The sequence below is a fragment of the Hydra viridissima genome, unplaced genomic scaffold (assembly GCF_058129835.1).
Source record: "Hydra viridissima isolate aposymbiotic clone 2 unplaced genomic scaffold, HvirCarnegie_v1 scaffold_5, whole genome shotgun sequence".
In the NCBI taxonomy this organism is placed as follows: Eukaryota; Metazoa; Cnidaria; class Hydrozoa; order Anthoathecata; family Hydridae; genus Hydra; species Hydra viridissima.
In genome coordinates, this window is record NW_028324304.1 from 11,590,959 (window position 1) to 11,606,117 (window position 15,159).

The window sequence follows — 15,159 nt, forward strand, 5'->3', positions numbered from 1 at the left end:
ACATTTTGAAGTAATTTTTTTAACAAAGCATCAATTATGAGATATTGTTTGTTAACACAAATATTTATAAAAAAAGTCCGGTCTTTTTTAAAACCGGTTTCATTCCGGTTTTTTAGTTGGTTTATCCGGACTAATTTGATTTTTGAATAAAAAGATATAAAACCGATAGTTTTTGATATTTAAAACTCTAAGTCTGATATATCAGTTTATGTTTTTTAAGGGTTACAGGCATTTTTAGTCTCCAAATTATATTTTCATGTTAAATAAAAAAGGAAATAACATAAGTATTTTATTATAAATAAAAGTAAAATAAATACTCCAGAAGTTCCATTCCCCTCATATGCAGAATAAAGGTTCTGATGCTAAAATAGGTTTTTAACAATGTGGCTATGAAAATAGCCATTTTTTAAAAGTTGCTTATCAATTACAGCTGCATGGTTTAATGATGCTTCCTTGCTTTCTTTTCTTAATATGAACCATTGCTCTTTGACTTCCTAAAATTATTTAATAACAAACATTAAAATTTTAAAAAGTTTTGTTACTGCAAAAAATAGTGTAGTTTAAGATATAAATTATTTATTATAGAAATTATCTATCAAATTCTAATTCAAATAATTTTACATTCAAGAAAAAACTGTGTTCACTGTAATAAATGTATATAATTGAAATATAATTTAAATTTTCATTCTAAACATGTCTCAGAAATCCCTATTTACAACAAGCCTTCAAGTATTGCACTATGCATCACTAAGTAGAAATAGGACTTTAGACACATCTTTGAGGAAAACAAAAACATGGCAAAATTGAGTCAATTTGAGGCCAATTGATGCAATTTTTCCTCAAACATAAAAGCTTGGGATTCTTATGCTTCAACTTTTCTAACAATTAGTTTATGTTTTTTTTTTCAAGCATAAAAAAACATACTGTGTGAATTATGTGAAAAGATCTCAGAAATATCAGATTAGCTACCACCAGCACCTAAAATGTATCATTAATAAAATTAAACGATAACATTAAATATTTAAATTTAAGATATACATAGCTTTCTCCAATATTTACCTTAAGAACAGTTACCAGCTTGCAGTATAGCTTTTATACCTCTTGCATTTTTTTCTTCTTACAGTATAGGTACATGTCAGGTGTCATAAATAAATAATTAGCTGTATCCCTAGTATTTTCAGCAAAAGAAGTTAATCGTGCATGACCTACTCGTGCAGTTTTGTTGGCTTTGTTTCTGGCTTCAATGGCACTCTCAGACAAAGAACCTGTTGGATACTTAAAATATTTAATAAAAGAAACACCATGAACTACCATTCTATGCAAAGACTGTGATATTGGAATGGTTTTTAAAAACTGATCATTAGAAATGAGACCAAACAGACGTTCAGATTTCTGCTTGAAAATTTTCACATCTGGTCTTGCGGTTGCACTATTCATATCAATGAGCAGGTCCCTAAATAGTTTGATCATAGTGGTATTCTTCCAGTCACAGATGGATTATTAAAGAATTTTCATGCAACATAGCTAGTGTAGGATATACCACTTCCCTTCCTGACAAAAGATACCTTTATTTTTAATTGTATTTTGAATAAGTGCTGGAATTTTTTTTTTGTTTTCAATAAATTCTTGGCTATTTTTTGCTGCAATTTTTCTTCCTTGTTTCACTGCTGGAAGTTTGCAAGTAGTATTAAAAAAACCACTCCATGCTGCATATCCACAAATGAAGACTGCAAATTCCAAGTTTCAATATATTCTTGTCTATATTTTTATCTTTATTCCAAATGGTTTCCAAATTAAACTCCTTAGGACTTGCTTGACATACATGACAGCACTAAGATGGTATATTTTTTAAAGCATTTTTGATACCATTAAGTGTTTTACCATCATTCATTGTGGTATAAATAGTTGACAAACTTGAATTTATAACAAAAGTATTGTCATGAAGTGTAAGTTTACTTTTAATATTCTCTAAAGACAAAATTTCATTTTGTAAATGTTCAAACTTCTCTTGAATAAAACTGGCAGTCTCTTTGGAAAAACAAAACATAAGATGACGGGTTGCATCTGGACTATTTGGATTACAATTTTTCCATAGTATCTTTTTTCCACTTCGAATCTCCAACAGTACAAACACTTTACTATAACACAGTGTAATCATCCATACCTCTCTTCATAGTTGCTGCATTCTGAAACTCAGATTGGTCACTCTGACCATCACCACCCACTTTGCAAATAACATGTTATCACGTTCCTCCTGTACTAAAACTTTAATAGAATTATCTTCATCCTCCAAAAGATACTCAAACTCTCTAGAAACTGAATTTTTGATCATATTGAAGAGATTACATTTTACTTTAGTTTCTGAATATTTCACCTGCTCTGGAAATGTATGTGTTAAAAGTTGACGAAGAGAGAAAGTAGCCATTTTGATAATTTATAAAAACCATCGCAAGGTAAAACTGAATCAAATAAAAACTTACCGTATGTTATTGAACTACGGAATTTTCATTTACTTTACAGAATTTAGTCGGTTTTTAATAAAACTCACAGTAGTAAAAATGATTTTAAAGCATGAGGTCACAGAGGTCGCCTCAATTTTTTTGCATGGCAGTAAAGTCGATTTGCAGTAGCTATATTTAATTTAAAAAAAACGAGGCGACCTCTGTCACCACATGCTTAAATCAATCAATGTTTAAGAAATCAAAAAATCAGCAAAAAAAATGCTATTCAAAAACCTTTTTTTTTATTTCTTGTTTTACATTCAATTAAATACATTATTATTTTAATTTCGCATAAAAATAATATAGAAATTTAACACTTATCATATACTTTGAAAGGATTTTAACAAAAATGCGAGTTTTTTAAAACCTTAAAAAAACCCTTAAGAGGAAAAAGTTTAAAAAAACTAAAAATAATTTTTTTTTTAAAGAGAATTAAAAACTGAATGCAAAAAAAAAACAAACTTAAAAAATTTAAATATGAAAAATCACTAAAAAATATGTACAATCCCATTTCCGCTAAGCGATGCATAGTGCGGCGTTTCATTCAATAATGACGTCGAACTACGGGGATGGTTAGCATAGGCGTAGAACGCGCTGGGGCTCGGGGGCTCGAGCCCCATCCCGAAATTTGTTGCTGGGGCTTTGCCCCACCCGGGAAAATTCACCAAGCTTTCAAAAATATTTGAAAAATAAAAACCATGATATACTTAAACATTAACAAATATAACGATTTAAAAAAGGTTGTAATATTTCCGCAAATACCTATGGTGATTTTCAAAAGTTTAATCTTTCAAAAGTTTATATTATCTTTCGAATTTCAGAAATTCCACGCTTCTGATGAGTCTATAGGAAGTTTGAGATAAAAACGTAACAAAAAGCAAGTTAACGGAACTACATAAACTAATGAGTTTTGTAAGTTAAAGGTTCGTTTAGTATTTTTTTCTTTGATAAATTTGTAATATTTGTATTATTATTTAAAAGTTAATATTTGTATAATTATTTAAAAGTTTTGAATTAAAAATCATTTGAATTAAAAAAACCTAAGTTTTTGAAGAAATTTTTTAATTGTTCAGCGGTACGTTGACTTTTAAGTAATAAGTTGTACGATGTTGTAGAATAAAGAAGATTAGTGAATACTTTTCAAAAAAAGAAAATCAAATTGAAACAATTGCATTATTTTCTGAATCTCAAAATGCTAATAACTTCCAAGATAATACTGATGAAAGTTTATCATTTGTTCAGTTAGATTATGCAACTGATCTAACTGCTGTTGTTGAGTCGCCGTTTTTTACAGAGGAGCCTAGACCTCCTTGTTCAAGACAGTCATCTTTTCCATCAAAAAAGGGAAGAAAATTTAAACAAAGCTGGAATGAAAGCCATAAATGGGTTTTACATGACCGCCAGAAAGAAAAAGTTTTTTGTTCTACCTGCATCAAATCTACCCAAATGAAAATGCCTTTACCTCGTAGTTCAAGAGAAAAAGATTCGTGCGAGGGTTTTATTTTAAACGGATTTTCTAATTGGAAGAAAACGTTGCAAATTTTTAGTTCTCAAGAGCGATCTGAATTCCATAGGGTGTCTGTTAGTATGATCGCCTCAGTTACACTGGAATCGACCGTTATCCAACACCTTAATCATCACCAAAATAAAGAAATGATGGATAATCGTACGGCATTATCAAAAATATTTACAACACTTCTTTATTTGGTAATTCCATAATTTAGTTTAAGAAAAAATTAAGATTAACTATCAATTATTAAATTTATTTACTGGATAACTCAATGTTTCTTCTTAATGTATTAGGGAACGCAAGGTCTTGTGATTCGTGGAAAGGTTGAAAATAATTCAAACTTTCGCAAGCTATTCAAATTACGAGCAGACGATTCTCTGGAACTGAAGAAATGGTTAAATCGTCCTGAAAAGCAAAAATGGCTCTTGCCTGAAATTAAAAACAAAATCCTATAAGACTTTGCTCATGGAACGATTCGTAAGCAATGCGAAAGTATAAGGGAATCACAATTCTATAGTTTGATGACCAATGAAACAACGGATATGTCCGCGAAAGATTAAGTGTCGATTTAACCTGTTGATTTAAAATTGTCGGGACCGATGTTTTGACAGATCGTCTAAAATTTCTGGAAGTATCTATGGATTGCAGACTTTAATGAGGAGGAAAGAAGAGCGGGCAGTTTACGTGCACTGCCGCCCTCATAATCTCAACTTGGTAGCACAAGATTCTGTTGAAATTCAAACAGAGATCAGGAATATAATAAAATTAGTGCAATCATTCATCATATTTACCCGTGGAATTCCAAAACGATTGGCATGTTTTAACAAATTTTGAAATGTAGAGGATGTAGAAAGCGGAACATCACTGCGGCCATTTTGCCACACTCGATGGATCCTTAGAAAACCGTCCTTTATATCTATTACGAGTAACTATTCCGCCATTATCAACTAGTTAGAGGATTTTGAAAACCATTCTGCTAACTCAACCAAAAATAAGTCAGAAGCAGCGGGTTATCTGGAATCTTTTTGTAAGTTTGACCCATTTTTTAAATTGGAAATTTTGCGCATGATCTTCAAGATAATCGAGGATGCTAATACAGCACTCCGAGGTAAATTTTGTTTTATTTTATAGTTTTTTATATATATATATATATATATATATATATATATATATATATATATTATTTTTAGCAAATTATGTGAAACGTTTATTGAAAATCATTTTAGGCATGCAGCTTAATTTTTGCAAAGCAAGAAATACCATCAACACGCTTAAGGAGGTGTTAAAAAAAGCCCGGGTTGATACTCGCTTTAAAGTCTTATGGGATGCAGCCGTTATAGCAACAGAATGTAGTTTACTTGACAAACCAGAGATAACACGGAAACGTAAAATTACATCAAAATTTACTGGAAGTGGAGTTCCATACTTTGTTACGGCTCCAGAGGACTACTACCGCCAACTTTTCTATGCATCTCTGGATTGTGTTATAACGGGACTTGCCACCCGTTTCGAACCGACTGCGACCACTGAGCATTTAGCAAATGTAGAAAAATTTCTCATTGGTTAGTGCTTGGAAGTTGGATTCGTTGAGGCTTTTTACAAAGATGACTGAAGATTATAGAAGGCTACAACTCCATTGCGACATATTTCTGGATCATGCAAATTTCAAGATTATTCAACTAATTGCTTTTGAATCAGTTTTGAATGAGCTTGTAGACCATAATGGTGTCCTTTCTTAATTAATTCCACTGATTCCCGAGATTGTGAAGCTGGTAAAAAATTTTACTATGTATACCTGTCACCTCATGTGCGTGTGAGCGCTCTTTTTCTTGTCTTCGTAGGCTAAAGACTTATTTGCGTTCTACAATGTCTCAGGAGCGATTGAATCATTACGGTATTTTAAATTGCCATTGCAATATTGCCTACTCTCTTGATCTTGATCATTTGATCGATGATTTCATAATGCTTGCCTTCATACGCATGAATACATTTTACTTGAGAAATTAAATTTTATTTTTATGCCCTTTGAAACAACTTTTTATTTCTTATTTCAGATTTTCAACTCCTACAAAATAGTTTATGCCCCATCCGGGAAAACAAATACTCTACGCCTATGATGGTTAGACAAATTTTTCCAAAGGGGAATCAAAAAACTCGATTTAAGTTGGGAACAAGTCAACAACCACAACGGAGAATACATTATTGATTAAATTGTTGTTATTTTATGTTTAAAATAAAGTTATAAAAAATTTAAAAAAAAAAAAAAAAAAAAAAAGGCGAGAACTTATCGGACAACCCAATACAAAACTTTTTCCATTGTTTGTGAGTTTAGACTGTCTTTGTTTAGTGACAAAGACATAGTTTTAACTCACAAACAACGGAAATCAAATATCAAAACGATTTTCCTCTTTTATTAAAAAAAATATTTAGTAATTGATTTATTTCTTTTTTTGCGGTTAAAACGGTTGTGTTAAACGATTGTCCAGTGGTTTGTATAGATAAATAGAAAATATACTAAATTAGTGAAACAAGGGCAAATATTCAAGCATAAAAGTTAAACCAGATATAGTAGTTTTACAATTGCAGTTTTAAAGTTATACTTTCGCCGCAAATTCGCTCTTATGTCGTCACATTCAGGGATTTGTTACAAGCTCGCGGATTATTGTTGTGTAAAGAACAACAATAGTAATCCGTGACTCCAAGACTTGTCATCTGCTTTGTTTGTTAAAGAACAATCTTTTAAAAATGGGGAAAGAATTGTGTACATTATTATCTAAAGTTTAAAAAAAATAAAGCTTTTAAGACCTTTTTAGCATTTTTAGCATAATTTGGGTTTTTGTACGTTGTTTTAGTGTCGAGTATCGGAAGAAAAAAATACTTTAAATGTTTGGTTAAGTGGTTATATTTTTTTAATGATTTCATTTCTACATTCTTTCGTCTTATCGTAGATTATGCGTGCGCTTTGTCATCAGCTCCGTCAACTAAGGATTAGAATTTTCGAGAGAAGCTTTGTGATTCGAAGATCATGGAATAAAAAATATAATTATAAACCAGAAGACTTAAAAAAATTAGTAGTGCAAGTTTCAGATTTAAAAAAATACATACCGGTTTTCCGCATCTTGTCTCCTTTTACATACCGGTCCGCCTCATTCAATACATCTTTTATAGAACGCACATTGGCCAGCGTTTGAGCTCTTTGATTTTGACCTCCTTGCTTTGAGTCGTTCTTTGTAGGGACTTTTAGAGCTTTTACAGAAGAGTTGTTGAACAGTTTTTTGGTAGCTACTAGAAAGAGAATTAAATTTTCGCTACGAAGTTCATAGGTACTTTAACCTTTCCATATTTACATACTTAGATTCGACCTTAAATCATTTAGAAATTTTTTAACAATTATGCTTTCAAGATTGATTGAAAATATCGATGGATTAAAGTTTTATAAAGGTGTAATCTGAATCTTGGTCAAAGTATAAATCTGAATCTTGGTTAATAGAAAAACGCCAAAATTTAGAAAGAGCAAATATTAAAATGTTAAAAACATCAGAATTTTTTTTCTTTATCGAAGGAATAAAACTAATTTTGTGGTTTTACCACTTTCTGTAGACTTAGAATTATTACTAAATTCACTGTTGATTTCTTTATCATAAACTGGATTTACAACCCCTTGCTCCTTTAGCGGTGGATCTAAAAATAGAAAATCTTAGGAAAATTTCGTATATGAGAGGCATTCTTAAACATGCCGAAACCATTAAGACCCAATTAAAAAGAATGAAATACAAAATTACTAAATCGATTAACAAAAATTTATGTTAAAAATTAAACTAAAAAAATAAAAATAAATGATTAGAAGCTTTTTTCAATCGTTAATTTTTTGTCCATTTTATACGAAAAAAAAACTCAATAATTATGGATTTTATGATTAAAATTTTACGTTTAGATTGCAATAACAACAACAACAAAAATTAAATTAAAAAAAAAAAAAAAAAAAAAATCTTCGAAACTTTAGAGTTAAACCTTTTTTTCTATTAAATCAATTTTCTGTGTTTTTGCTTTTAAACTTTTAAAATAAAATACCTTTGCTGCTTGGCTGGTAATTTTGGTAATGAGGTGATGGAAGAGCTGATGGATGAGCTGAAATAAAAAAGATTTCCTTCAAAATCTAATCAACAGATGATAAAAATATTAAATAACAGGATAAAAAAAGTTGAGTTACAAGCATAAAACACCTGCTTCTGTTCCATGCTTTATAACATTGCAATATAATTTTTCATCATCATTAGAAATTTTATAGTCGGAAAAATCTTTATCGGGTGCAACTCTGCAATCTGCGGATTCTTTAATAGCTATAGTATTATAATACGAAGTTTCTTCAACGACATCAATGGACGCATCATTTCTCTTAGGTATAACGTCATAAGTTGAGTTGCCCTGATCAACTCGATTTGGAACTGAGTCGTACGTTTCATGGGTTAAAGACGAGGTATGGAAATCAAAATCTGATTAAATTTAAAAAAATCACATTACATATTAAAAATTATAAGATAAAATTATGAAAAAAAGACTTCTTCAAAAAAAATTTTATAGCCACTGAACTGCAAATAAGCTGAATTCGCTTCCCATGTTCCAACCCGTTGATTGTTATTTTGATTATTTTTTTTGCTAATTTTAAATTGACTTTAATGTAGTTTTTCCATTTTCATTTAAAAAGGAGAAAACATTTCAAACTCTGATGGACCAAATAAAGACATAACACTGAAAAGTTAGAAACTTTATAAGAAAGTTTGGTTTTAATTAATTGACACATAGTTATGGCGATAACATAAAACAACAAAATTAACAATGTAAATAATAATAACTAGTAAATAAAAAAATAAAAATAAAGTTCAAATTTTTATAAATTTAATTTCATAATAATTTTTTTAAATCACTTCAACATTTAAAGCAATGTAACCATGTTAGACCTTCTTCTTGCTCAGGCACATCATAATTATCAAATTGCCCATTGAGAAGTTTCAGAGCGCTAGTGAATAGAATCCGCTCCTCTGGAACATGCTTCCAGCATTTTATCATAATATCATAAATCCATTGAGGGCAGTCATCTGGCTTTGGAAGCAAAACTCCCTTAAAGTTGTATAAAAAAAAGTTTTTTAAAAAAAATTGTTTTACAAAATACAATTATTTAAGATTTTCATTTAAGGAATTTTAATGACCTTTTTAATGAACTCTACTACTTCTTCATTTGTGTAACCATAAAAAGGTTGCATACCAAAAGTAAACACTTCCCACATTGTTACACCAAATGAAAAAATATCTGTAGCTACTGTAAATTTTCCATATAGAATAGCTTCAGGGGGCATCCAGCGAATTGGTAATAAAGCTTCCCCCCCTACCTAAATTAAACTGATTAAAATTGCTTATAACCAGCAGATACAAAATATAAATAAACAGATAGAAAACAACAAATACATACGGATACAAAATGTAAGTAAAAATTGCATAAACTCTTCATAGAAAAATACATGATAATGACAAATACTTGTCACACACGATGCTTGTGAACTTACTCTATAATATTCACTTTGATAAATATCTCTCGACATCCCAAAATCAGCAATTTTTACTAATAAGTCTTTCCCAACCAAACAGTTTCTTGTAGCTAAATCACGATGCACAAACTTCTTCGAGGCCAGATAGTTCATCCCAGAAGCTATGTGCTTGCATATAACAATTAAATCACTATCACTCAAAATATCTAAAAATCATTTTTAAACTTAAAGAAAGCAATAATATTTTTAAAATTACATAATAAATATTCACATTTCAACAAGAAACCTTAAGATAAAGCATTGCATAAACCATAAACCTGAACCAGAGCTGGCAATTTGGTTGAAAATCATTGCAGGAACAAACGTGTATCAGAATGCAATACAATTATTTTAAATCTGATTGATTAAAATAGTGAAGACTTTCATTTCTTTTTTGTTTGTTTGTTTAAAATTAAAGGTGATAACAATATTATAATTGTTTAAATAATGTTATGATACATTAAACCCCTGACTCAAGATTTATGCAGTTAAATAAAAATGCTAAATACCAAACCATCATAAAATCTGTTCTCATAAAAGAATCTTTTTGAAACTCTATATGAAACTCTGATTGCTGAAACTTAAATTTATAACTTTAATTCCTTGAAACTTGAATGTATAATTACACAGATCTGCTTTTGAAATTTTTTGCTGCTCAGATTATTTGGTGGTATTTCAACTGCTTCTTATTTGTTTCAATCCTTTGAATTGAAATCTATCGTTTAAACTTAGGTCATTTTTTTGAAACATTTTAAAAGTGTTAACTTACAACTGTATATTTTTTAAAATTTTATTAAAACTGTGAAACAGAACTCAATTGAAATTTAAATCAAGTTGTAAATTTATAAATCTATTTGTAAAGCTGCAGATTTATTTAGAAAAAAGGTTTACTTTATTAGATTGGCTGAAATAAAGTAAAAAGAACTTTTAAGATTCTGAAAAAAAAAAACCTTTGTTTTTACACTTTCGCAGGTATTCATTTAAGTCACCATTTTCCATAAATTCAAATATCATGCAGAATGGTTCTTCTTCAGTAGATACTGCTAGCAGTCTTAAAATGTTAGAATGCTTTAACACAGACATCAACTGCACCTCTTTATTAAATGCTTCTAGTGCTTGTAATGATGAGCCTTGCTTTAAACACTTTACAGCAACATCAGTATTTTCTTCTTCTTTAACTATACCATGAATTCGTCCTATTTGTAAATGAATAATTTAACCACATATATTTTATGCATGTTATTATTTTAAAACATAAAAAATAATACAAAAAACAAAAATTTAATACAAAAAACTGAAAAAAAAAAAAAAAATATACCTTGAAAGACTTTTCCAAACTGACCTTCACCAAGATCACGGATGTATTCCACACAATCCAAAGGATACTGAATAATCTCTCCAGGTTTGGCATTTGCAAGCAATTCTTGTAAAGGATTGTTGTTAAATGCATTATCACGGATATGATCACGAATTGAGGTCATTGTATTTAGCTCCTGGTATGAAGTTTTTTGTACAAATTTATTTTTTTTGCTTTTTAGCAAACGCTTCCGCATCAGCAAAAATATTATTATGACAACAATTAAAAAGACAGATGAGGCAATGATTACAATGACAAGAGGAGATTTCTTTTTCACTGGTCGAGTTCTATCTAAAATTAAATAAAACATTTTTAAAACTATACATATTGCATTTGAAATTTTTGAAGAAAAATATTATTGGTGCAGGTCTGACATTCAAATCAATACTTTACATTAGTTTACATGAACACTTCAAAACATTTTTACCATTAAAATTTAACAAACAAGCAAAATGTGTGCCTTTGAACAGTAACAAGCAAAATGTGTGCCTTTGAACAGTAACAAGCAAAATGTGTGCTTTTGAACAGTAAAGGATGTTTAAGAAGAAATATTTTTTAAAAAAATTTTAAAAACCTTTAAAACTTTTTCAAAAATAATAAAATTGAAAACTCAAACAGTCTAACTTCCAGCAATAACTATTATGAAAGTTGGTCATAAAAATGTTTTAGGAAAGCAGTTATTTTCTAACCACCTGACACTTATATTTTCAGGTAATTCCAAACAAAGTAGAATTAAAAAATAAAATAAGAGAGAAAATTCGTTCTAGCTAATGGTAGGTAAAAGCAATACATGATTTACTAAATTACTGAAAATGTAAACAAAAATTTTATATTTTACGTTGTTAAGGTGAGAAAATACTTATAATTGTAATTCGCATTTCCTTTTTAATTTCTAAAAAAGGTTTACAATAAAAGAACTTTAAAAAAAACATACCAATACCAGCAATTACATACTGACAAGATCTGTTACTATTTTGATTATCATATGAGAAATTAAATCTGTTACAAGAAGCAGGAATAACAAGGTGTTGGAAGTTTATATTTTCTCCTACTGTAATGTACTTGACAGCACCAATAAACTGTGCAACATCCTCGCTGCATTTAGAAAGAACATATTCACAGTCTTCACGACAAATTTGCTGAGGAAAGTCATCATGCAAGCAATTAGGTATGCCATACCTACACAAAGAAAGGGAGATGTAGTTCTTGCAACTTGAGGAGTCACCTGTTCGGTTGAGTGCATTCAAAAACACAGTGAACACAAGATTTGTTTTATTCACACCTAACTTATTATCAACATATCGGAGAGTTGTAGTGCTATTACCAAAAGTATTATTGGCTAAAAAAGCACTGCACACTCCACCATTGTAACTAATGCATGATCCATCAGATCTATGAACAGAAACAATATGAAAAAATCTTACAACTTTTTGTCTAACAAAGATCAACTCTTAATTTTATAAATTTAAATTTTGTAATAGCATTAATAAAACAAAAAAACAAACAAACTAGCAAACATAATACTCTAACGGATACAAAACACTTAAAAAAAAAACACTGAAAATACTTCTCTCTTTTTACACAATCCTCATCATCACCAGATGTTTTACATTTTGTCTCATTTTTCTGTAAGCATTTTTCTGATTGGTCAATTGTGATATTGCATTGACATACTATAAATAAATAAAACAATGATACATTTACACATATTAAATATATTAGAAATATATATTATAGCTATATAATATATATTTCTAATATATTTAATATATTTCTTATCTACTATTAATGTTATAGTCAAAACAACACATTATTAGCTCAAGCTAAAAGTGCTAAAAAGTGTTTATAACAAATTGATTTTAAAATAACAACTTACCCATTATCAAAACATAATTTAAAAATAGGAGCAATTGGAAAGCAAGTATTTTGGCTGATCCCATTATTTTCAAACATACCAAAAAATTATTAAAACTGTTCAACACAACTCAAAGCTTACAAGCTTTTTACAACATTACTAAATGTAACTTGTAATCTTTATGAAACATTCTAAAACTTTTCTTAAACAAAAAACTTTTATGGAAACATTCTAGCAAAAATTATGCATTTAACTACAGATTGTGGAAGCATATGATAAAATAAAGTTTCAAGTTACAGATCTGTATTTTTTTAGTGATGTTTACACTTTGTATTTGCTCTATGACATTTATAATCAAAGAACTTATATATCTAAGTTAATAAACAAAAATAAATTTAATTCATCAAAAAACCTACTTGATTTTGATGAAAAAAATTATAACTTCTAAGTAATAGATTGGAATATTCCTTTAAATAAAAAAAAAAAAGGTGGCTAAAATTTTTTTTTTTTTACACAACAAGTAGATTAGGTAGTTAAGTAAACATTTTTAAAGTTAAGATTTTGGGCAAATTTCTTTGGGCAAATACTTCGTCTTAATTCAAAATGTTTTATTAAAAACATTAATTCCTAAAAAAGTATTTTTGGAAAATTTTAATTACTTATGCCATTCTCTTTTTTATTTATTATGCAATAAATTAGAATTTGAAAAACCAAATTGAGCATCATACTCAAAATCCATTAAAATGTACAAAAAAAAAAACAATTTGCTCAAACAAAACAATTTACATCTAATCATTTAAAACTAGCAACAAACTCAAAATAGCTGTTAAGTGGTTTCTGTGTTCTTAGATGTAATAACAAAATTTATTTTAATCATAAAGCACAGTGGACAATGAAAGCCAAGATTTGGAAAGAGAATCAATTTATGATTGAGAAATGGCAGAAAAGTCATTGAGGAACATCAACTTCCTTGGAAAGATATTTATTTAGTGATTATAACCAAATATAAGTTTTTAATATTTAATTAATTTTCAAAATGGGATCAAATTACCACATAAAAAGTTACTTGTTAAAAACATTTGGAGTTTGAAAAAAATTTAGATGATAGCTTGAAAAGAAATATAAGATGTACTTAAACAAAAGAAAATTCAAAGAAAACTAAGAATTTCAGAAACTGAAAACATCATTTAGAATAATTATTTTAGCAGAGTGGTGAAAGATTCCATGTAAAGAGTAATTAATTTGAGTCCATGGATGATTGTAATTTACTGACTGCTAAATTTCATCAATTTTTATTTTATGTTGAGATCAAACTCTATGAAAGAGTTTTTATTACAGGGAATCTTAAAGAAACATACTTTCTATGAGGAGTTTTTAGATTTGAAATTAATTCTTCAGAAATAAATCTATTTTAGGTGTCACTCCCTTCTCACCAGGATTGCAATATATCTAATTGTAATCAAGTGTTTTATTTTTTTTTGAGGGAATTCTCTCTCTTGCATTTTATATTGATTTATCAAATGGTCCTATTTTTTCAACAAAAAGTCTGCAATTTGTCATCAATAAAGAAGTTTTAAAAACCTGGTAGTTCCATTTATGCATGAATGTGCTATGCTTCTTTGATCAGGTTTGATATGTGGCAAAATCACCAGCTTTATTAGGAATAACACCATCCTCATCCTTGTTCTTTGTGTAACTTCCAAGTTTCTTCTGATAACTAATTAATTGCAAATTAGTACACCATCTCAAAATAAGTCCAATCTGCAGTTATAGTTTTAAAAAATATGCAGTTCGCAAACCAAGACTGCTGATAAAAAATAATCATAACCCAACCTTAAAACTTGATTATCATGAAACCACCAAAAAAGTGAGTCAAAACTTTCTCCCTTGCTCCTTAAGCACAAGGGGTTATATTGAAATTACAGAATCATCTACTAAGGTATCTATTTTTTTTCCATATAGTTTTGAAAAGTTCAATGTAACATTACAATATCATTAATATTACTCTTGATACTTTGCAATATGTTCCATTTCCTTAAGTAAAACTTTTAAATTTGTCGAAAGAAAAACTTTTGTGGGTGTTTAAGTTATTGAACTTGACATCACTGATTTGTTAGCTTCAACAAATTGCTGAAATAAATCAACTTCAGTACTTTTACAACTTTATTTTTCTTTTAGTTTAAGCTTTACTTTTACTAAAGAAAAACAAGTCAAATAAATTAAATTAAATATTTTCAAATTAAATAAATTTAATATTAGGATTGTAGTTTTTGAAATCATGCAAATAAAAAAAGTGCTAACTACATTTAGTTGCATAACTAATACTTTAAAAAAAATTTTCCAAAAAAGTATGT

At 28.8% G+C, this 15,159-nt stretch overlaps 1 protein-coding gene, 1 long non-coding RNA gene and 1 pseudogene across 5 annotated transcripts; 1 reads left to right on the top strand and 2 right to left on the bottom strand.

Moving 5' to 3' along the window:
- Window positions 1-276: 276 nt before the first annotated feature.
- On the bottom strand, window positions 277-2,461 carry LOC145181697 (uncharacterized). The gene is made up of 3 exons (XR_016452710.1): window positions 1,060-2,461; window positions 925-978; window positions 277-494 (listed from the first exon to the last, which is right to left on the bottom strand). It is a non-coding gene; the product is annotated as an uncharacterized LOC145181697 (long non-coding RNA).
- A 590-nt stretch (window positions 2,462-3,051) lies between these two features.
- LOC149888688 (zinc finger MYM-type protein 1-like) lies at window positions 3,052-6,018 on the top strand (annotated as a pseudogene).
- Window positions 6,019-6,897: 879 nt separating this feature from the next.
- Window positions 6,898-15,002, bottom strand: LOC149888689 (uncharacterized). 4 transcript variants are annotated; one of them, XM_090087398.1, is made up of 14 exons: window positions 14,639-15,002; window positions 14,387-14,522; window positions 12,518-12,623; window positions 11,885-12,342; window positions 10,912-11,241; window positions 10,544-10,789; window positions 9,573-9,760; window positions 9,219-9,398; window positions 8,970-9,129; window positions 8,235-8,504; window positions 8,083-8,139; window positions 7,600-7,692; window positions 7,117-7,296; window positions 6,898-7,018 (listed from the first exon to the last, which is right to left on the bottom strand). In XM_090087398.1, the coding sequence occupies exons 2-14, from the start codon at window positions 14,397-14,399 to the stop codon at window positions 6,993-6,995; spliced, it is 2,307 nt and encodes a 768-aa protein (XP_089943524.1). In that variant the 5' UTR covers window positions 14,400-14,522; window positions 14,639-15,002; the 3' UTR covers window positions 6,898-6,992. The 4 variants fall into 4 exon arrangements, 3 of the variants coding, with proteins under 3 accessions (XP_089943524.1, XP_089943523.1, XP_089943522.1); XR_016452490.1 differs by lacking the exons at window positions 14,387-14,522; window positions 14,639-15,002 and adding an exon at window positions 12,827-13,100 and having other exon boundaries at window positions 8,960-9,129; XM_090087397.1 differs by lacking the exons at window positions 14,387-14,522; window positions 14,639-15,002 and adding an exon at window positions 12,827-13,100 and having other exon boundaries at window positions 7,627-7,692.
- Window positions 15,003-15,159: the final 157 nt, after the last annotated feature.